Source organism: Schistocerca piceifrons, chromosome 1 (assembly GCF_021461385.2).
Source record: "Schistocerca piceifrons isolate TAMUIC-IGC-003096 chromosome 1, iqSchPice1.1, whole genome shotgun sequence".
NCBI classification, from domain to species: Eukaryota; Metazoa; Arthropoda; class Insecta; order Orthoptera; family Acrididae; genus Schistocerca; species Schistocerca piceifrons.
Window position 1 is genome coordinate 20,429,006 of NC_060138.1, and position 21,882 is coordinate 20,450,887.

Consider the following 21,882-nt stretch of genomic DNA (forward strand, 5'->3'; position numbering starts at 1 on the left):
GAAGATGGGTCAGACTGTTCAATGAAGGGCATGATGAAGTGCACGAAGAAGAATGAAGTAGACGCCCGTCTGTGGTTACTGATGAACTGGTTCACACAATTGAAGAGAAGATTAAGCACAACCGTACGTTTCCTAGCGACTTTCATCTCTTCTTACACCTAAAATCTGTCCTTGGTGGTCAACACTTCAATGATGGTGACGAGCTGAAAGAACATTTTACCATACGGTTAAATACAGAGGCGGCAACCTGCTGTGAAGAAGGCATACAAAAACTTGTGCCACACTATGACAAGTGCCTACAAAATTTCGGAAGCTATGTAGGAAAGTAGTTTAACAGTTGGAGATTTTTGTACAGTAAATATTTTTTCTGTATCTGTACACGTTTGTTTTATATAACCAAATGGAACTTACTTTGTGGATGACCCTCGTATATTATGAGTGTAGCAGAACTGGTAATTTGCAAACAGGGGTCCATTAAACAGGAATGGGAACCCTGGAACAGCTGCCAAGCGTTTCCATTGAAATTCCATGCCATTAGAGCGCATGCAGAGGTGTGTCAGTCATAAGTAAACAGTGTACGGAGGCCAGGAGATATGACCCTCCAAGATATAAGTTAAGTGGTACAAGCAGAGGTGACATGCGTTCAGTAGGCTATACATCACTGACCTTTCACATTGAGGGTGTAAGATTCCAGGAGGTTTGGAAGTAGTATCAAGGGTAAGAGATGAATGTGATGCTGTCCTAAGGTTAAATTTCCTGAATAAAATTCACACCTTAACCAACCTCAGGCAGCAAACAGTGAAGCTTCACAAAACACTGTTTTGATTAGGTGGCACAGCTGCCAAAGACACTCTGTATTAACCTATCCAGACTTCGACAAAGAATTCATGCGGTCCTGCGGTGCATGTGGACATACTATCAGAGCTGTTTTGGGTCAAAACATTAATGGTGTAGAACATGCAGTAGCCAATGCATCCAGACAATTAAATACAGCAGAAAAGAATTACTCAACAACAGAAAAGGAGTTACTGACTGTTATCCATGGAACCAAATATTTCAGGTGCTATTTGTATGGGAATGAATTCAAGATAATCATGGAACATGCTGCTCTCGAGTGGTTACTTGGGCTAAAGGACCCATCAAGTCGTTTGACGCGATGGTTCCTACGCCTCTCTGAAATGGACTTAGAAGTCATTCATAAACCGAGGAAGAAACATTCCAATGCAGATTGTCTTAGTAGAAAGGTAACAGTATTAGAACCAGTATGTTACTATGCAGAAGAATGGCGAAAAGTACAGGCTTCAGATGCAGATTGCAAAAGATATGCGACACAACAGCAGTTTTGCGTACAGGATGGGGTCCTGTGTCGAACAACTAAACTCCGTCCGAGAGTAGTAGTTCCCAAACACCTCCGACAGGAAGTCGTGCAAGAGACCCATGATCACATTCGTTCAGGTCACAGCGGTCAAAGAACTACTGAAATACATGTTGCTGAATGTTTCTGGTGGGAGACAAGAAAGCACGATGTAGCACAATATGTGCACAATTGCATATCGTGTGCCCAGCGAGCAGGCTACTGCCATCAATGCATACCGTTACAAAGAAGTGTCATGTCCATTTCAAGTCACAGGAATGGACATATATGGTCCTCTTAATAAAACAAAAGCCAGAAGTAGCTATGTATTAACAATTATAGAGCATTTCTCACGATATCTAACCATGGCAAGTCTCTCTGATCAACAAGCAAACATCATTGCACAGGTTGTGATTAATAATTGGATTTTAAAATTCGGTGTACCAGAAGCACTTATGACTGACCAAAGTAGTAACTTCATATCCGAACTCATGAACAACTGTGCTGTTTGCTCAAAGTGTGTAAATTGCACACCACCCCATTACACCCACAGGCAAACGTACGGATAGAAAGGGTCCACCGCACTGTGGTAAGTTAGTTTATCAATGACCAGCAATACAATTGGGTAGCCTCATTCCATACTGTGTAACCACATACAACACCAAAACACACGAAGGAATGGGCATGTCGCCCTATGAAAATATTTATGGAAAGAAGACGCTGCTGCCATTCAATGTTATTAAGCCCAAAGAAGGGAAGAACGGAGAAGCAGTTAGGGAATTTGCTTTAATCATTAAGGACATGTGGAAAAAATTTCAGAAAGCAAATACCAGAGCATTAGAACGGCAAGAGAAATTAGGCAATGTACACACTAAGTAACTGGATTTCAATTAGTTTTCTTATCTACTCGCTACGTTGCTAAAGAAAAGACGAAAAAATTTGTGTAAAATTATCAGGGCCTTCACCAACTTGTCAAAATCACATCACCAGTTAGCATCAAGTTAAAGTTACCCACAAAAACAACTATTGTTCATGCAAGCCATTTGAAAATCTTCTAAGGAAGTAACAGATGTGATGCCACCAATGGTAGCAAATGCTGTTCTGAAGCGTGCTGGATGGCAGAAACGAAAGACTGCTGATCCACCAACACAGAACAGGCACTTGGCCATGCACAGTTAACTTCACATCAACAGTACAAAATCTACCATTCTAATGCAAATGTAAATAAGCTTCATATACTACCAGGGTTGCCACAAGTTTCCCCAAGTGAAATTCCCTGATTTTCATTATGTGAAGACATAAGTTGACAAAAAAATGTAAGGACGTCTGTATTTCTAAACGTGTGAGCAAAAATCTTAACTACAAACAGCAACATCTTTCATAATGAACTGTATTTAGATGGAGAAAGCAAGCCAAATGGTATATATGTTTCCTTAAGATCATTGATATTTTATTTCCATAAAATGAAACACATGTGGTGACAAAAACACACGTTTCCTTGGAGTCGGAAGACAGATTTAAAATACGTTCACTGATTTCAGAAGTAACTCAGTAAAAAGTAGGCCTCTTGAATTATGTGTATAAGGCACAAAGCGGGGTAGACTTTTGTTAAACCATCACTATAGGTAACTGCCAATAAAATGTTGGTTCTACTATGTTCATTATTGTCAGTTATTACTCACTGTGTTATGAGTATTATTTTACAGGTATTGCGTGATTTTTGTATTAAGAAATACATGAGTACACACTGTGCAAACTGCCAGTGACCACCACAATTTTCTTCTTCTTATCGTCCATATTTCCTAATATATAAACTGCTTTCGAAGTGTCAAAATGTACTAGAATAAACAAAATGTCTATAAAACACCACACTGTACAACATACTCGCAATTTCTAAAATCCATCGCCCATGGCCTCTAGCCTGCTCAGGAGCAGCACAGTCCTGGGTCCATGGATAAACCACGAAAATCTGCTGCAGCCATACACAAACATACCCAGTCTGTGGGCAGATCGGTGATACTAGATCCGACGGGCAGGACCTGCACATTAGTGGAAAACGATGGGCTTCAAATCAGCAGGCCCGATCCATTAGAGATACCCAAAAAAAAAAAAAGGCATGCGGTTTTGGCCCATCTTGAAGTCCACTCGTGTATCCAGCTATTCACATGTCACGGACATCAAGTTGATGAAATGTGTTGTGGGTTGGCAGGAGGTCCAACCCAGGAATACTAGAGGAAGCTGAAAGGCACGCGTTTTAGCTCACGCAGGATGGCATGAGGTCTGGAACAGGACAGGGAAATTAGAATTTAGAAAAACGGACGTACTGGAGGAATACTTAACTTTAATCCGTTAAAGGTGAACGTCGGTCTGACGGTACATGATTAACAAGATCAATAGCAATTGATAATGGTGCCTTGCTAGGTCGTAGCAAATGACGTAGCTGAAGGCTATGCTAACTATCGTCTCGGCAAATGAGAGCGTATTTTGTCAGTGAACCATCGCTAGCAAAGTCGGCTGTACAACTGGGGCGAGTGCTAGGAAGTCTCTCTAGACCTGCCGTGTGGCGGCGCTCGGTCTGCAATCACTGATAGTGGCGACACGCGGGTCCGACGTATACTAACGGACCGCGGCCGATTTAAAGGCTACCACCTAGCAAGTGTGGTGTCTGGCGGTGACACCACAAAATGAGACGCGGTTATCAATCCATGCAACAGATAACTCATGCGAATACTCTGAGAATCAATACTAATGACGATACGTAGCAACTCACTGTACCAATGATTGCCGAGTTGCAGATAGGCACGTAGAAAAGACAATTACACTCTCACAACTAAATTTCTGGCCATGGCTTTTGTCAGGAAATGAGAGCACATACACAATCACTGAGACACAACTCATGCAGACATGACCACCATCTCTGGCTGCTGTGTCAACATTCTCTGAGAATCAGGTCCACACAAACCACTCCTCAAGCCTGCGTGCCTCTCTTCGGCAGTTGCTAGGCTAGTGGCAAGAAGTGGTGGCAGCAGTGACTGCAAGCTGAGGGGAGTGGTAGAAAGGGAAGGGCAGTAAGAATGAGGGAGTAGGGAAGCAGTGCACATACTCAGCTGTGCCCTGCCAGCGACAGTGCATGATATCTCAGTAAACAAACCATTTCAACTACGGAGACAAAAGTGAGATTTATCCAGTGTTTTATTTATTTATTTTTTCAAATTTACTTGATATTTCTCTGATTTCCATGACACGTTTGAAACTCCCCGATTTCCAGAACTTGTGGCAACCCTGGCTACAGATTATAGCGATAATGTACTAACAGGGAATCAGGTACAGAAAAGGAAATTAGAAACTATACTAAAGGGCTTCTGCATTTTAAATAATAGGCAGTACTGGCATATGACTAGACACCGTGTGCTTAAATGAGTACTGTTCATAGTGAGAGGGTAACGTCGTGGTATACATCACTATAAAGAAACAGAAATCACTTATAATAGGTGTAAAACAAAGCACAGGGCTGTAGACAGAGAAATGGTGAATGAAATGCATTTGGCTGTCAAGAGAGTAATGCGTGATGGCTTCAATGACTACCACAGCAGATGTAGGGTGTATAATAATTGCATGTTATTTATGGTTGTTCAAAGCAGAAAGACTTATTACAGGTTTAGTGAACATTTTAGAGACATTTCTAGCCAACGTGAGAAGGACGATGACCAGCAGAGTTTGTGCGGCACCAGTCAGCACTTCAACAGATCAACGAGCGAGCAGATAAGCAATGCTCCCGAGGAGAACAACGACCAGCGCTGTTCGCACATCAGTGGTCAATGTTCCAGGAGCTCTCAGCATAGTGAACTCACATGCGTGATGTATTAGGCAATGTGGAGGAGACGAGAGGGCAATGCCAGACCACACCAGCATAGATGTAAAATAATGGAAAGCCGGCATGTGTATCGACATTGGTCACGTTTCTGCCCAACGTGAGAAGCATAGATCAATGACTTAAAGAGTCAGTTGCCGCCCTAGAAACTTCGGGACATTTGCAAAAAAACAGAATAAATACCTTCAAAAAACGGGCCTGAGGTGGTCCTTCGGAGAGGTCCTTCGAGGGCAGAGAGAAGACACGAAGAAACGTTGCACGGTAGTCAGCAAACATCATACTTCGCTACAACGACTTAGCCACTACGGTGCTCGACAGAAGATGATGTCGGTACCGTGCCACTAGGTCAACCCAGAAGGTGCCATCCCAGAAGTTACCAGAAAGAAGTTCATGTGGTACTTGCCCAGGTGGCTGGTGAGGACAAAGGGACTGCAGCCTCACCAAATGTGTCACCTTTGAACTTAGAGGCTGATGAATTCCGCCACAAGATGCTGAACCTGTGGGTTGCTTGTTTGATTCTGGAACAGAGCACTCCACATCACACTGTAGCCGCCTCTTAATAAAGCAACGAGTGAATTAACAAGGCGAAGACCATGCCGCCACCGCACTGAGTCATGGGCACTTTACTGAATGGAAGAATAAGCTGCTGGCGCCACTGCAACACGAGCCGTCACTGCACAAGCTGTCACCGGAATCCGACCGAGTTAAAAGCATGATGTATTAGTCTGTTTGTTTAAAGAGTCTTGTGTCTCAATAAATGATTTTTAGTGGAACCATCAATGTTTCACTCACATCTCACCTACTTATCCAGGGAAAGAGCCCACTCCACTGCCCACAAAGTGTTGCTTCGTTCCCTCGATCCCTGACAGAATAATGACCTTTGCTCCCCTCTGTCACTGATGCCCAATATCTAGTGTCACCAAATCCCGACTCAATACACAGAATACTGTCAAATGTTTTTCACAAATGCCAAAGAAATTCTGGTGTATGTAAAGGCTGTTAATGGCATCAAAGTTAGTATCCACTTACTGGTGAACGAGACAGGCACTGAAATTGTGGGTAGCAAAGCAACAGCTTAAGTGCTTAACACTGTTTTGAAATACTCCCTTACAAAGGAAAACCCAGGAGAACTGCCCCAATTTAATTCTCATACTACAAAAAGATGAGTGAAGTAAGTGTTTGAGAAACAACTAAAATCATTAAAATTGAACAGAGCTCCAAAGCCCGATAGAATCCCAAGCAGATTCTCTACTGAATTTGCGACTGAGTTAGCCTCTCTTCTAAGTATAATTTATTGTAGATTTCTGGAACAAAAAACCTTTCCCAGTTCTTGGAAAAATGACGGATCACACCAGTTTACAAGAAGGGTAGCAGAAGTGAACCACAAAACTACCATCACATCCTTGACACTGAGTTCAAACATAATGAGGCATCTCAAATAGTATGAACTCCTCCATGCCAACCACCATGGATTCCAAAAACATCGACCATGTGAAAGCTAACTTGCACTTTTCTCGCATGACATAGTGAAAGCTTTGGATCAAAGCACTCAACCAGATGCAGTATTTCTTCATTTCCAAGTAGTGTTCAACACAGTGCCACATCTACGCTTAAACATACTATCATATGGGGTACCACTCATAATATGTGAGTGGATTAAGGATTTTTTGGTAGGGAAAATGCAGTGTGTTATTTTGAATGGAGAGTCTCCATTAAATGAAGAAGTAACTTTGCCAGTTTGTAGGGATATGGGATATGGTTGGATGGTTGGTTTGAAAGAGAGGGGGGGGAACCAAACTGCGAGGTCATTGGTCCCTTGTTCCTGGTAAAATAATTACAGAGGGGTAAGAAGAAAAGAAAGGGGACGTACAGCACAATAACAGGAGAAAGGAAGAACCAGAAGAATGACAGAATGGCAACCAATACTACTATGGACAAAACAGGAAAAGAATACCACAGAGAGAAGCAAGAAACAGGTAGGAGGGGTGGAAACAAGAGAGCAGACAACCATCGCTGGCCAACCATGAGAATAAAAAGGAAAAGCCAACCACTCTGCGACATATTAAAACATCCTCCCTAAAAGCATTAGAGTGGAGAATACAAAGGGACAAAGGACATGTGCAAAAACTTACATAGAATGTTAAAACCCACTGTCACACGTAAAATGTAAAACTAAATTAGCCGCTGAAGCGTTGTTAGCTAAAATTAATGGCAACAAGTCCGGTAACGGAAGAGTCTGTCGCAGGCAGCCAAAGGAGGACAGCTCACCAAAATATGGGCCACTGTCAGCCGGGCGCCGCACCGACACTGAGGTGGGTCATCACAGCGCAGGAGGTAGCTGTGAGCCACCCAAGCGTGGCCAATGCAGAGCTGGCAGAGAACCACAGAGTCCCTGCGAGAGGCCTGCATGGAGAACTGACACACATTCGTGGTCTCCTTAAGGGCATGCAGTTTGTTGTGCATGCTAAGGTCACGTCATTTCATCACCCAAAGCCGCACAACCTCGCGGCATAGTACTGAACGCAGGTCAGTTGCAGACAAACACCACTGAACGACTGGACTGTTCCAGTGCATAGATGGACTCCTGGACGTTCGTTACCAAAGGATGGCGAGGATAGCACTGGTCGATAGCTTGCAGGCTGCTCAAGAAGTCAGTACACAGAAAAAACAACTACCCAGGGCACGAACGGATATGCTCAAGAGCACGAGATATAACCACCAGCTCAGAAGTGAAAACACTGCAGTCATCGGACAAGGAATGCTGTTCAATACATCTTCCATAGACATACACAAAGCTGATGTGAGCATCAGCCATCAAGCCGTCGGTGTAAACCACTACGTGGGCACGGTAGATGTCAAGAATCGAGAGGAAGTGGCAGCGTCGAGTGGCAGTAGGGTTAACTGAGCCCTTAGGGCCATGTGAAAGATCCAGAAAAAGCAGTGGCCTAGGCATAAACCGTGGAGGTGTACATGAATGGAACTCAAGTATAGGTGGTAAAGGCAAGGACTCCAGTTCGGAAAGAAGGGATCGGACACGAACTGCAATTGGAAGCCCTGACCTGCCCATGCGGGAGATGAACTATCGTGGGTGGGAAAAAGAGACAGTGATTCAGATGCGCAGGAGAACTATGAATGTGTGCAAAGTAACTGGCCAGCAGTTGTGCACGCCTAACCTGCAATGGAGGGACTCCGGCCTCCACCAGGACGCTGGTCACTGGACTCGTCCTAAGAGCTCCTGTTGCTAGGCAAACGCCACAGTGGGGCACTGGGTCGAGTAAACGCAAACTGAGGGCGCTGCTGAACCATAAACCAGACATCCATAGTCAAAGCGGGATTTAAAATGAGCTTTGTAGAGCTGCAGCAGCACAGAGCGATCTGCACTCCAGTTGGTGTTCCTCAGGCAGTGGAGGACATTCAGGTGCTGCCATCACTTTTGCTTAAGCTGGCAGAGGTGAGGAACCCAAATCAATCGGGTGTCAAAAACCAGTCCTAAGAATCGATATGTCACCACTACAGTGAGTGGATCATCATTAAGGTGAAGTTCTGGTTCTGGATGAACAGTACGTTGCCAACAGAAGTGCATAACACACGACTTTGTCGCCGAAAACTGGAAACCGTGAGCTAGAGCCCACGACTGCGACTTGTGGATGGCTCCCTGCAGGCATGGCTCAGCAACACCAGTACTGGTGGAGCAGTACGAAATGCAGAAGTCGTCTGCATACAGAGAAAGCGGGATGGACGGTCCTACAGTTGCTGCCAGACCATTAATGGCCACTAAAAATAGAGATACACTCAATACAGAGCCCTGCGGGATCTCATTCTCCTAGATACGCGAGAGCAAGTGGGGCACCAACTTCGAAACAGAAAGTATGAAGCAACAGGAAGTCAAGGATGAAAATCGGGAGTGGGGGTCCAAGACCCGACTCATATAATGTGGCAAGGATATGATGTCGCCAGTTCTGTCACACGCTTTTCATAAATCGATAAAGACAGCAACCAGCTGTTGGCGTCTGGTAAAGGCTGTTCAGATGGCAGACTCGAGGGACACGATTATCAGTGGTAGAGCAACCCTGGTGGAAGCCACCCTGACACGTAGCCAGTAGGCCATGTGACTCCAGGACCCAACCCAACTGCAGACACACCATACGTTCCAGCAGCTTACAGAGAATGTTGGTGAGGCTGTTGGGTCGATAGTTATCCACATCAAGCGGGTTTTTACCGGGTTTGAGCACCGGAATTATGGTGCTCTCCTGACACTGCGATGGAAAGACACCATCGCACCAAATCCAATTGAAGACGACAAGGAGATGTCTGTGGATCCAATCTGGCCCAGGGGCTGTGTCAGGGCAATGTGCATGGGCACTGAGGAGCTCCCACTTTGTAAATGGGGCATTATAGGAATCACTGTGGTGTGTAAAGAATGAGAGGACTTTCCCTTCCATCTGCCGTTTAAGAGTGCGAAGGCTGGAGGGTAATTCTCCAATGCAGAGGTCGAACATAGTCCTCAGCAAAGTGCTTGGCATTGGCATTTGTGTCAGTAGATAACACGCCATTTATGTTAACACCGGGAACACCTGTTAGGGTCTGGTACCTGAAAACATGTTTTTCCTTTGCCCAGACTTGAGAAGGTGACGTATGGCACCCAATGGTCTAGACATATCTCTCCCAACACTCCTGCTTATGGTGTTTGATAAGTTGGCGAACACGGGCACAGAGCCTTTTAAAGGCTACAAGATGCTCCAGGGAAGGGTGCTGCTTATGCCGCTGTAGATCTCGCCTACACTGCTTAATTGCTTCAGCAACTTCCAGTGACCACCAAGGGACTGCCTTCGTTGGGGGCATCCTAAAGAGCAAGGGATTGCGTTTTCTGCCCCAGAAACAATTGTTGTAGGTACCTCCGCAACCATCACATCAATATTATTATGTGGGGGAGATTCAACGATCACAGCAGCGGTGAAACTTTCCCAGTCTGCCTTGTTTAAAGCCCATCTAGGCAGGCGTCCATGGGCCTGATGCTGGGGCAGTGACAGGAAGATGGGGAAATGGTCACTACCGCACAAGTCGTCATGTGCTCTCCAGCGGATAGATGGGATAAGTCCTGGTCTGCAAATTGATAAATCAGTGGCCGAGTAACTACCATGAACTACAATGAAATGTCTGACAGCCCCAGTATCTAAGAGGCAGAGGTTGAACTGAGACAGTAAAGTTTCGACATCTCTACCTGGGCCAGTAAGCACTGTGCCACCCCACAAGGGGTTATGCGCCTTAACAGTTATTTACTGTGTCATCCTTATTCTGACAGCCGCAGCTTCAAGAGGAGTTTGAATGGGCACAGTTTCACTACGGACTGAGTTTAGGACATGAACACAATCTCCAACTGACAATTGGTTATAGTCACTACGGCTCCTGTAATATCCCTTATGGCCACGGAGGGCAGGGGTCCACATTGCCAGGAACCAGGTTTCCTGGAGGGCAATGCAGATAGCAGGTGTGAAGCTTAACAGTTGCTCAGACAAGCAGTGGAAAAACCGCCACAATTTCACTTGAGGATGATGTCACTGTGAGACTGCGAAGGCATGGAACATTCAATGAGGCAGTTTATGCCTCAGGGTCACCTGCTGCCACTGACTATTTGCCTGAGCAGTCTATATCCATTGGGTCTGAGGATCCGGTGAGACCTAGGTCCTCAGCGCATGCCAGAATCTCAAACTCATCCGCAGAGCTTGTAGGTAGCGGTGTTGTGGGTGCCACCGCAATTTCCTTGTTCTAGGGGACCTTCTTTTAGGATTTCTCTCGCTGCTCCTTGGGTTTCCCTGGCTGGGAGGACTTCACTGATTCAGTCTCCGGAACCGAGGACGAACATGAAGCATTACGACAAACTGCTTTTGGGCTCTTGAGCCACTGGCGAGTGTCATCTTTCCCACTAGCAGAAACCTGGGAAGGAAGGGACACCTTCCTAGCGAGAGGAGCTGAAGAAGACTTACATTTCTCTGATGGTTGGGGGGCTCCGGAAGTAGGTTGTGCAGGAGCAACAGGGAGGGAAGTGGCCCCCACCATCAAGAGGGCAGGCGTAGTCTTCTGGTTCTGAGAGGTGACAGGAATGCGAGGAACTGATGGGGCGACAACTGTTCTCGTAGCGGCGGCATGTAGGCGCTCAAATTTCCACTTAGCCTCAGCTTAGGTCAGTCGGTTCAGAGTCTTATATTAATCAATTTTCCTCTCTTTCTGTAAAATCCTGCAGTCTGGCGAGCAAGGTGAATGATGCTCTCTGCGGTTGACACAGATGGGAGGTGGGGCAAATGGAGTACTGGAATGTGATGGATGTCGACGTGTGACACTGGAAGTACAGTGCTAAGACATATGCCTGAACTTCCGGCACTTAAAGCACCACATCGGGGGAGGGATATATGGCTTGACGTCACAGTGGCAGACCACCACCTTTACCTTCTCGGGCAATGTGTCACCCTCGAAGGCCAAGATGAAGGCACCGGTTGCAACCTGATTATCTCTCGGACCTCGATGGATGTGCTGGACTAAATGAACACCTCACCGATCTAAATTTGTGCGCAGCTCATCGTCAGACTGCAAAAGAAGTTCCCTGTGGAATATATTACCCTGGACCATATTTAAGCTCTTATGGGGTGTGATGGTAACAGAAACATTCCCCAACTTGTCACAAGCAAGTAATGCCCATGACTGGGCAGAGGATGCTGTTTTTATCAAGACTGACCTAGAGCGCATTTTGGACAAACCCTCCACCTCCCCAAACTAGTCTTCCAAATGCTCCACAAAAAACTGAGGCTTCACAGACATGAAAGATTCCCCATCAACTCTCGTACATATGAGGTACCGGGGCGAATAAGGTTCGCTGACATCCTTAGCCTAGAATTCCTCGTCTCGTGTGGCCAGGGAGGGGGAACGATTTAGGATCATACTTTCTTGCATTGTACTGAGACTTGGAATGCTTTGAGACTGCTGGCGTTTGATCACCAGCAAGTGATGGTGTGGTACACTTCACTGTGCGTCTTCTCCCTGATGCCAGCCACTCTGATCTGGAGCCCTCCCCACGAGCGGCACCCAGCCTCAGGAAGGCCACCTGGCAGCATGGCCATTGCCGGGAGTCCCGAAGCCCCAGGGAAATCGGCATCTACTCCATGGCATACGTGGGGAGTTAACATTGCAAGCATCAGCAAAGCAATCCCTGCGTTGTCAGGGGGCTACAACCAACAGGATACATGGTGGCCCCACGACTGGCTACCGTGTTGGATATGAGGTGCTAAGAAGTCCATGGTCATTGTCAGCGAAGAAATCTACACCGCATAGTGCATGGTGGAAAATGCATCCAGGAAGGCGTCCTCGGCCAAGAGATGGAGAATGAGCGGTACTGCAATGCGATGATGAGAAATAAGGCTAAAGATCTCAATGCACTGTGGACATGATGCACCATGTAAGGCATCCTTCCCCAATTGGCTCACTTTTTGGGAAAATTTAGAAAGATGGAGGTCAAACCAGACAGGGGACCATCAGATAACGGCCGAAACGTGAGACACTCCTTTTGGTTGCCTCTTATGACAGGCAGGAATACCTTGGGCCTATTGTAACCCTCGGACCCACAGGGGGATGTAGGCATATGAAATGGAATGATAACATAGTCTTAGTTATAGGTAAAGTTGATGGTAGACTTTGGTTTATCGGTAGAATTCTAAGCTCAATTACGGACAAAACTGGCGGTAGAATTTGGTGTATTGGTAGAGTACCGTGGAAATGCTGTCAGTCTACAATAAAAAAGATTGCTTACAAATCACTTGGGTGACCTATTGTAGAATACTGATCAAGCATTTGGTGCGCATACCAAACAGAACAAATAGGGAATACTGAGTGTATACAGAGAAGGGCAGCACAAATGTTCAGAGATTTGTTTGACCCAGGGGAAAGTGCTACAGAGGTGCTGAGGAAACTGAACTGGCAGACTCTCGAAAATAGAAAAAAACTGTCCCGGGACAAGATTACATCAATTACAGCAAGCACAGAGGCATTTAACCCTTTTAGTGCCAAATACGATCTGATCGTGATCCAGATTTTCGGCGAAAAATGCCAGTAACGATCTGATCGTGATGCCTTTCTCATTCGCTAGGAAATACTAACAGCTTTGCCCTCAAGCGCGGAAAAAATGAATGAGAAAGGCATCACGATCAGATTGTTACTGGCATTTTTCGCCGAAAATCTGGATCACGATCAGATCGTATTTGGCACTAAAAGGGTTAAACAATCATTCTTTACATGCTCGGTACATGAATGGAACAGGAAGAAACAGTAATAACTGGTACAATGGGATGTACAGTCTGCCATGCAGTCCACAAAATCAACAAGACAGACCATGTTGTTATGGTTGGTGATCTTAATGTAAGAGTTGGAAATCTACCTATACCAGGAATAGGAGGACTATTTGGAGAAAATACTTTTGTTCATAATGGACAGGAAGTGCACCACTTTGCCTCCTTCAATAATTTTAAAATTGCTAACCCATTCTACAAAAAGAAAGACAGTCATAAGTTTAAATGCAGTGCATGTCTGTGATTGATTACACTAATTAATGAATACATATACATATTTATAGAGGAAATGACATAGGTAGTGACCACTTCCCTTTAGACAATAAGATAAGGTTACAACTAAAATGGAAGAAAACAAAGAAACTCCACATGAAGGCACAACACAAGTTATTCAAAGTACATCCTGTCAGAATACAGTGCATCCTGTCTGAATGCAGTATTAGGAAACTATCAGCACTGGCTCCAAGAAAAGCTCGCTTCACTATCAGTCAATAAGGACATCGGCAGAGCATGGAATAATATCAACATCTGCATCATTAAAACAGCCTTTAAAGCACTTGGTAAAAGGAAGAAAAAAGATGGGAAAAATGACTCAAAATTTGGACCACAGAGATTAATGAAGTCATTAAAGAAAAACAAATAACTTACTTGAAGTTTCTACAGACAAAAACATCAGAGAACTGGGAAACACACAAAATAAAAAGGAATGCTGTGAAACAAATAGTGCACTAAGCACATCAAGGGTCATGGGGATCACTCATAAGAGTCTTAAAACATGACATACACGGTGGACAGCAATGTGCATACAAGATCGCAAAAGCCCTCAACAAGGAAGAAAAAGACACTGCCTCACTGAACATTATACCCAATGGACAACGGATAAATCACTATACACAAACTAGTGGTGTACACAGAAAGCCAAAGATGATGCTGGAGAAAGTACGTACTATGAAACAGTAGATCCACTTACTAAGGGGGAACCACTACAGGCTTTGGAAGCCACGAAGAACAGAAAAGTTACTGGAATAGATGGAATAAATGCTGAACTAATTAGATACGGATGGTTATCACTAAATAAAGACTTTTACAATCAATAAATGAATGATGGATGAACTGCAAGCTCCCAGACCCTTGGTTTACAGCAGAAGTAATCTCTCTTTTCAAATAAAGGAAACGTAATGACTGTAAAAACTATCATGGCATCAGTCTTCTAAACACTGGTTACAAACTGTATTCAAAGATAATCGGTAGCCGAATGAAGAAGAAAGTCATTAAAACTATTAGGCCTATTTCTGGAGAACAAAATGGATATAGATCAGGTCATTCAATGCACAGGAAATGTGTTTGTAATTAAAAAATTTACAGAAGAAAATGCAGGATTTGATATAAAAATCCATATGGCCTTTAGCGACCTTGAGAAGGCTTTTGACCATTGAGCCTATGGAAGATTAAGTCTGAATGTGGACATCCTTACCGTCTACTAGAGGAAGCACATGCTTCTATATCCTGATTTCTACAGTATTTACTTGTTTCTTTTTATATTTATGTTCTTTTTTGTGGATGAGACAAGTTCAGCCACGTACAAGAATATGCGATTAATTTGTAACTACTTACATTTTCTATCCCAGTGATTGTATAATGTTCACAAAGACAAATGACATCAATTGCTTTCCTGTTACTATCATTTTGCTGAGAAATTAACAGCTCATTTACTTTATTTTTTGCCCCTTCCCTTATATTCTGAAGAAGCAATTTAATGTCACATTTCCATCAATTATTGTAAGATGAATTGGGAGTCCTTGTTAATTTAATTTCCTTTAATATTGTTTGTCTGACTCTCTCCTAAAGTGGGTGTCACACTTGACCCCAATAACCAAAGGGATTTGCCTGATGTATGCTATGATAAGTATATCCCCATCTCACCATAGCAACTACTGGAAAGCACCAACATGAGACTTTGTATCTGTCCAAAGGAGCCCCACTGGCTCTACGTTTACACGCATAGCAGCAGAGTTAACCCAACTGGTCATAGCACTCCAGAATCTCCATAAAAACCACATTTGTGTGCTCAACAGATGCTCCTTTCTCGTCCAGATCACCATTATTACTGTATTTTTTTGTATTTATAAAGGCTATTTCTAGCTCCCCCAACCATTACCACCTGATTTTCTTTGTTAAAATCATTATACATTTGCCCAAAATCTTCTGATACTTGGCTAAAACCAGCACTTGTTTTCACAAAATCTGTGGCCTGGAACACTCCACCTAACTCTTCCTGTAACTACAGGCCTATATCCTTCCCATGGCTGGTACCTAGTGGCAGAACTCTTCTTTTGCTGCCGAGTTTTTCATTCAGCTGAGCTGAAAGTTTCCTAGCATTGTTCTGCTGCATCCTACACCCATCTGCTCCTGTATAACGCTCTCCCGTCTCTAATTCAGGTAGTAAACAACATTTATTGCTTACGTGAATTTCACATTTGCTAACAAGTTTTCCCCATTGCACGTGGGTCTTCAGCTGTTCAATAAGCTTCCCACAAGCATAAAGTATACTGAGAGCAATACAAAATTTTGTAAAGTTATTAAGTCTTATTTGCTGTGTCACTGTTTCCACTCTATAAAAGAAAAGGTCCTGGTCCAGTTTAAAACTACTATTCTGTGTAAGCTAAAAGAGCAACCATTCTACAATATCCAAGAATTCTTCTCCAGTAATAGCATAATGTTTACTTGAGCTGCAGCTCAGTTCAATGACTCCAACAGCAACCATTATATTTAATTTCATTATATACTTGTATCTATTTTATAGTTGTGATGTTATTGTACTCTAATTTACAGCTTAAATATGTCTTGCGGTATTAAATTACTATCATAGTAGAATTGTATTCATGTATTTTGATAATGTTGTATCTTGATGCTGTCCGGCTGTGGCTGGTGAATGACATAAAATTGGCAATAAATGTAATGAAGACAGTGAACTGCATTCTAACTATTTGCGACATCTGACTTACTCAAAATATTGAAACCCATTTCACATTTAAATAAGAAATATTCTGTAAACCTTGTGTCGTGCACACGACAGCTGATCACTATAGCATTAGCAGCTTCATCTCTCGAATTCATTCGTCATAATATTTTTCAAAAAGGGCAAAGCTACCGCATGATACCTACTCTGTGCAGCATCAATCCTACTAAACTCAGATAACATGTTAACAGTACAAATAATCTTTTCCGATATTATTAACTTAAATCGTATCAAAAATAATGTTTTTTACGTTGGTAAAATGGCATGGATGAACATTTGCGAAGTTAAACCCATAGTTATTCTTCTTGATGCCGTATCATATGAAGCTGAAGCCTAATTTCTACAGGAAAATTTATCTGACGTCTTCTTCAAGGACGCAAACAAATGATGAGCAGAAACATATGATGTTAAGCGACCCACACTGAAACGGAGATTGAGTGCACTGGTTTACACAAGTGTGTAGGCTCACAACATTTTATGAAATAATGAAATATAACCAACTTTTAAATGAAAGAGCTTTATACGGTATTTAGCAGCCTCTTTGGTGCGTATTTCTTGTTGATTTACCGCGTATCGCAAAAATTCGGTGCTTCGAGAGTTTTCCTTTTCCGCGGTATCAATAGTTAACCAATTATCAGCAGCGACTTCATTAATGAATACGCAAACACTTAAAAATTAAAGAACAAAAAAATGTGAATGTTTAAGATACCTTAAGTAATGACCCTCATTCAGTGTCTGACGTACTTGGAGTCGTATTGCATTAAGTTGGACACAGCGTCTGTAGCAAACGCGGACGACTGACTAGCCGATATTGACAACTGACTCGCAGTGTGGAGCTATCGTTTGCAGTGTTTACTGTTTTGCGAAACATGAAGACATGACATCGGCAGAACTGCAGCAGAAACTTCAAGAAATAAGGGCTCGTAGGAGACGTAGAGAGCTTTACTTGTCTGCGAAAGAAAGATTGTTGACAATGGTTTCATTTGGCATGTACAACAAAGAGAAACAATCTATTAAAAGTTCAATTTTGGTCGATGAACGACAGGTACGCTTAACTCCACAATTTCTGTTGAAAGTGTTGTGATGCATGTGTTGACTATATGTTTTCTTTCATTTACATATAAATTGTGCGGTACATATCGAGTCTGCTCATAAAATGAATGAAAAGATGCAGACCAAATTCTTTACACCTCTCTCTCTCTCTCTCTCTCTCTCTCTCTCTTCTTTAATAGTTTGATAACAGTTTAGTGCTCCAACCTCGTGTAGTTAATGATAAAAGCGAACTATATTAAAACAGTTATTGATTAAAAACCTGTATATTCTGTAATCACGTTTCTGCTTGTTGATTTGTTGAACATCGTTGCCCAAGGATTTGTCAGATTTTTCAGAGAACATAACATTACTGTAGAATGTAGATATTGTACTTATCATTCCTCTGGCTACGTTGTAGATACACAAATAAATAGGCCTATGAAATTAGCAATAAAAAAAATATGAGCAGTTTTGGAAGGTGTTGCGGAAGTTACATAGATGTTTGGTTTGGAGGCTTCGATAAAACAACATCCGGATAGGTCCTAGATGTGGCAAGAGAAAGAACAGTGGCTTTTTTTCATAGTAGTTGTTTTTCTCATCTGATGTAAGCACATACAGTAACCTGGGAGTAATCCCTGTCATTACCACTGAGAGCAGATTACCACTAGACCTGGATATAGGTTGCTGTTGGTATACTTACAGAAGTAGCGAGGTGTGGCTGCTTCCATTTGTCAGCATAAGTCGTGAGTCATTCCACTTCCCGCGAAGGCTTTTCTTCATGGTTGGATTTATGGAACATGATGTATGAATTACTGAGTGTGTAGTATGTATAAAGTGTAATAACGTTGTACTGTGCTTCTATTGTGTGCATCACACATCACCATCTTATCCATTGTTGCTATACTGTAACCATTACTATTCCTGTGTCATCGTTCATCAGCCATGGCTTGACCGATTGTGTCACATTGTTGTGATTATCTATAAAAACTACTACTGAAATTAAGATAACAGACAAGAAGCAAGAACTCTAATGTTATAAGCAACACTTTACAGCTCTTAGATGTTTCCAGTTTATGGTTTCATATGTGACATTATCATGTTGACCAACCTAATATTCCACTTGTAGAGAAAAATTTATGTAGTGACTGTTGCTTGAGCATACATGTTAGCCTAGCTATAACATCCTCAGTGCCAATGTTTGAAGGTAAAGTGGTAGGTCGTTGAACATCTTCAAGGCTGCTGTGGGAAAACTGTCCAGTGTCTTACTTACACGACAGCTCGGAATATCAATGTCGGCTTTATTCGTGTGTTGTAGTTGTGAATCTCTTGTCTGTTGCAGAAGGATAGTTGATTTTCTTTCATATAGACAAGAGAGTTGAAAACATACTGGTTAAATATGGTCATTATTCCCAACTGCTTGGAAATGGGTGTACACTGGTCAAATTTCTTGCTGGAAGATATTATTCTTACAGCCTTCTTGTGTAGGAATAATCTGTTTTTACTTCCAGTAGTGTGTCCCCACAGCAACAATCAATATGTTATGCCATTGTGGAACAATGCATAATATATTGTGATTAAGTGCTGATCTGTTATTGCACATTTCAACTTCCTTAGGAGATAAATTACTTTTGAGAACTTAGAACACACATTTGCAGTGTGTTCAGTACATGTCAGCTTATTGTCAGTTGTGATTCTTAGGAGTTTGACACTATCAGCATTTGCTGTCTCTCCACTGTCACCAATGCTGCACAATATTTTCTGCATTTTGTTTGCTTTGAACCACTCTTTGGCTGCTTTAGACAAAATTTCAACATCCTTTAGTGTTGTATCATCTGCAAAAGAGCAGGGTATGACAATCACAACTTTAGTCATTGACAGTTATCGTCAAGAGCAGAAGGCCAAGTACGGAGTCCTGTGGTACACCATGTTCTAGTGCTATTTCACGAGACATTGCTACGTGGATGCAAACATTCTGCTGCCTGTCTCTTCTATAACATGACAGAGCCTCGAAAACGACACCCTCTATGCCATAAAATTTTAAATTTTCCAACAGTACAAGAGATGCAATCAAATGCCTTGCTTCAATCCCAAAGAACTAAAACAGTGCAGTTCTTTTCATCAAATGCTTCTATTATTTCTGTTATTACGTTAAGAATTGCAGTAAGTGTAGATTTCCCTTTTCAAAATCTGTGCAGGTTATCCATGAAGAGGTTGTTGGGTTCAAAATAACCTAACAGTTGGTGCTTCATGACAGTATCAATCACTTTTGCTAGAGTAGGTATTATAGAAATTGGTCCATGATTATCCCCAACAACATCAATAAACTATTTCTTAAAATCATCAAGGTTACAACATTTAATGGGGCATTCAGTCTTTTTTTGTTTTCGTTAACCAATTCCTCAGCCGTTTTGCGTGGGTTCTGGGCTTCAGAAATGAACCTGACATATGTAATGTTCTTCGCTGTGTCTACTTCATTCCTGCAGATTGTTTTAACTTTCATATAATAGTAATGAAACAAATCTTTGGCCCTGGTATCTGTTGCTGTTTTAACTCTGTCATTTGGCAGCAAAACATCACACTTTGTTTCCCAGCTTGGGAATGTACCGTGCTTTGTCTGTGCCAATTTTTCTTGTAATTTGTAGTTTATCGAAGGGATTCTTTATGGTTACTGCTGGAAAAACAGTTGTAAAAATTTATTATCAGGAGCTGGAAAATACCTTTAAAAGGATCACTTGGTCACAGCCCTACACGTTCAAACTTCCAGACAATCCTGGCAAGCACATTTTTTAAGATGTTAATGCTTCCTTCATTATAATTCTTTTATTGCAGGTATATATACTGGTTTTTCGATGAAGGTTCCTTTGACTGTTTAAGTGGACAACTAATGCATTTTGATTTGCTGTCAGTGGATCCACAGCACTTATTTTGTAGTCCTAGGTATTTAGATGTGTGATGACCATGTCGAGGCAAGCTTCTCCTGTCATCGTTTCATGGTTAGCTGTTACAAATCCATAGCTAATCAGTAAGTACTTGAACATTTTCTCCTTAGTAACTTACTGTCTTCTCCTAAATGGAAGTTGAAGTCACAACACAACGTAATTTTAGAAGTCTTACACATTAGGTAGCACAAACAGCTGTCCATCTTGGTGAGAAAGTTACAAAGTCTCCTCTAGGTACATGGTCCACAGATCCAACAATATGTACATAACACAGTTTTAATGGAACTGACTGTAAATGCAGGTCAACACAAAACGTTTTTAGGTCAACTTTGCGGATAATAAGACAGTTATTTGCATAGGCAGATACCACACCACAAGTAGTTTTACGATACCAAGCACTTATCATTTCAAGATATTCCACATATCTATAATATTCCCCTTCCTGCTCAGCTAGCCAGTGTTCACTGATGTGCAGAACATCTGGTTTGACTTGGTCTACCAAGGTGGTTAAATTGTTCAGTTTTGTCTGATGCACAGGATATTTATGTTTGCTACAACAATAGGGACATTTTCTTGTGAGGTAATTATTGAACTGGCGTGTTGTACTTCCTCTTGAATAAAAAAACACTGCATAAATACATTTTTAGGCCACACAGTATCCTGTAGTTTATAGTCAACACCTGGTTTAAAAATGCAATTAAATCCGTTTGCGCTTGCTTTCTTAACTGCGAAGTTCTTCTGGTCTGGGGGAAACGCTTTTCCAAGAAAACAGTTCCATTTTCAGTTGTTGTGCCATTTTTTACTCCGTGCAAATGGAACCAGGCTGCCTCCTCTCTACAAAATATATCAATTTCTCATCCAATTCCTATAACACTTATTGTTCCTTTGTTATTATTGTTTGTTTGAGACATTCTGGCAGGTCTTCGCTTTTTCTTGTTGCATACCTCTTGCAAGTTTTCTTTTGACGGGTCATTTGATTTACAAGGATTATCAGTAATTTTTGAATTCTCAAGTAAATCGACTATAGAGGTTTGAGAAGCATGTGTACTTACAACAGGCAGCATAGTGCAGCTTTACATAGCCTCTTCATTACGTTTCCCCAAGCAATCGGGCAAGAGTGATGCATTTTGCTGGTGATTGTGACTGTTTTCTTCTGCACTATTATTTGCAATTTTGATATTTGGATCACAGTGTTCAATTGTTTCCACATTATATGGCACAGTTTAGATGTTTGAGTAATAATGTTCACTTATTTGTGTGAGTGCACTTGCAACATATCGTTGTTTGCATTGTTCTAGTGTACTTTGTGTTCCTTGTTTCGTAAAATGTAACGG

At 42.3% G+C, this 21,882-nt stretch overlaps 2 protein-coding genes across 3 annotated transcripts in view; one reads left to right on the forward strand and one right to left on the reverse strand.

Annotated features, from left to right (window-relative positions):
• Positions 1–17,393, reverse strand: part of LOC124785009 (putative FERM domain-containing protein FRMD8P1) — a 343,120-nt gene extending 325,727 nt beyond the window's left edge. The window contains exon 1 of one of the 2 annotated variants that reach the window (XM_047254145.1): positions 17,287–17,393. The gene's annotated coding sequence lies outside the window, so the exon portion shown is untranslated. The remainder of the gene's footprint in view (positions 1–17,286) is intronic. The other variant, XM_047254144.1, reaches the window with a different exon arrangement.
• Positions 17,005–21,882, forward strand: part of LOC124785051 — a 59,962-nt gene continuing 55,084 nt past the window's right edge. The window contains exon 1 of the mRNA XM_047254147.1: positions 17,005–17,622. Within this exon, the coding sequence (XP_047110103.1) occupies positions 17,455–17,622 (168 nt within the window). The 5' untranslated portion in view covers positions 17,005–17,454. The remainder of the gene's footprint in view (positions 17,623–21,882) is intronic.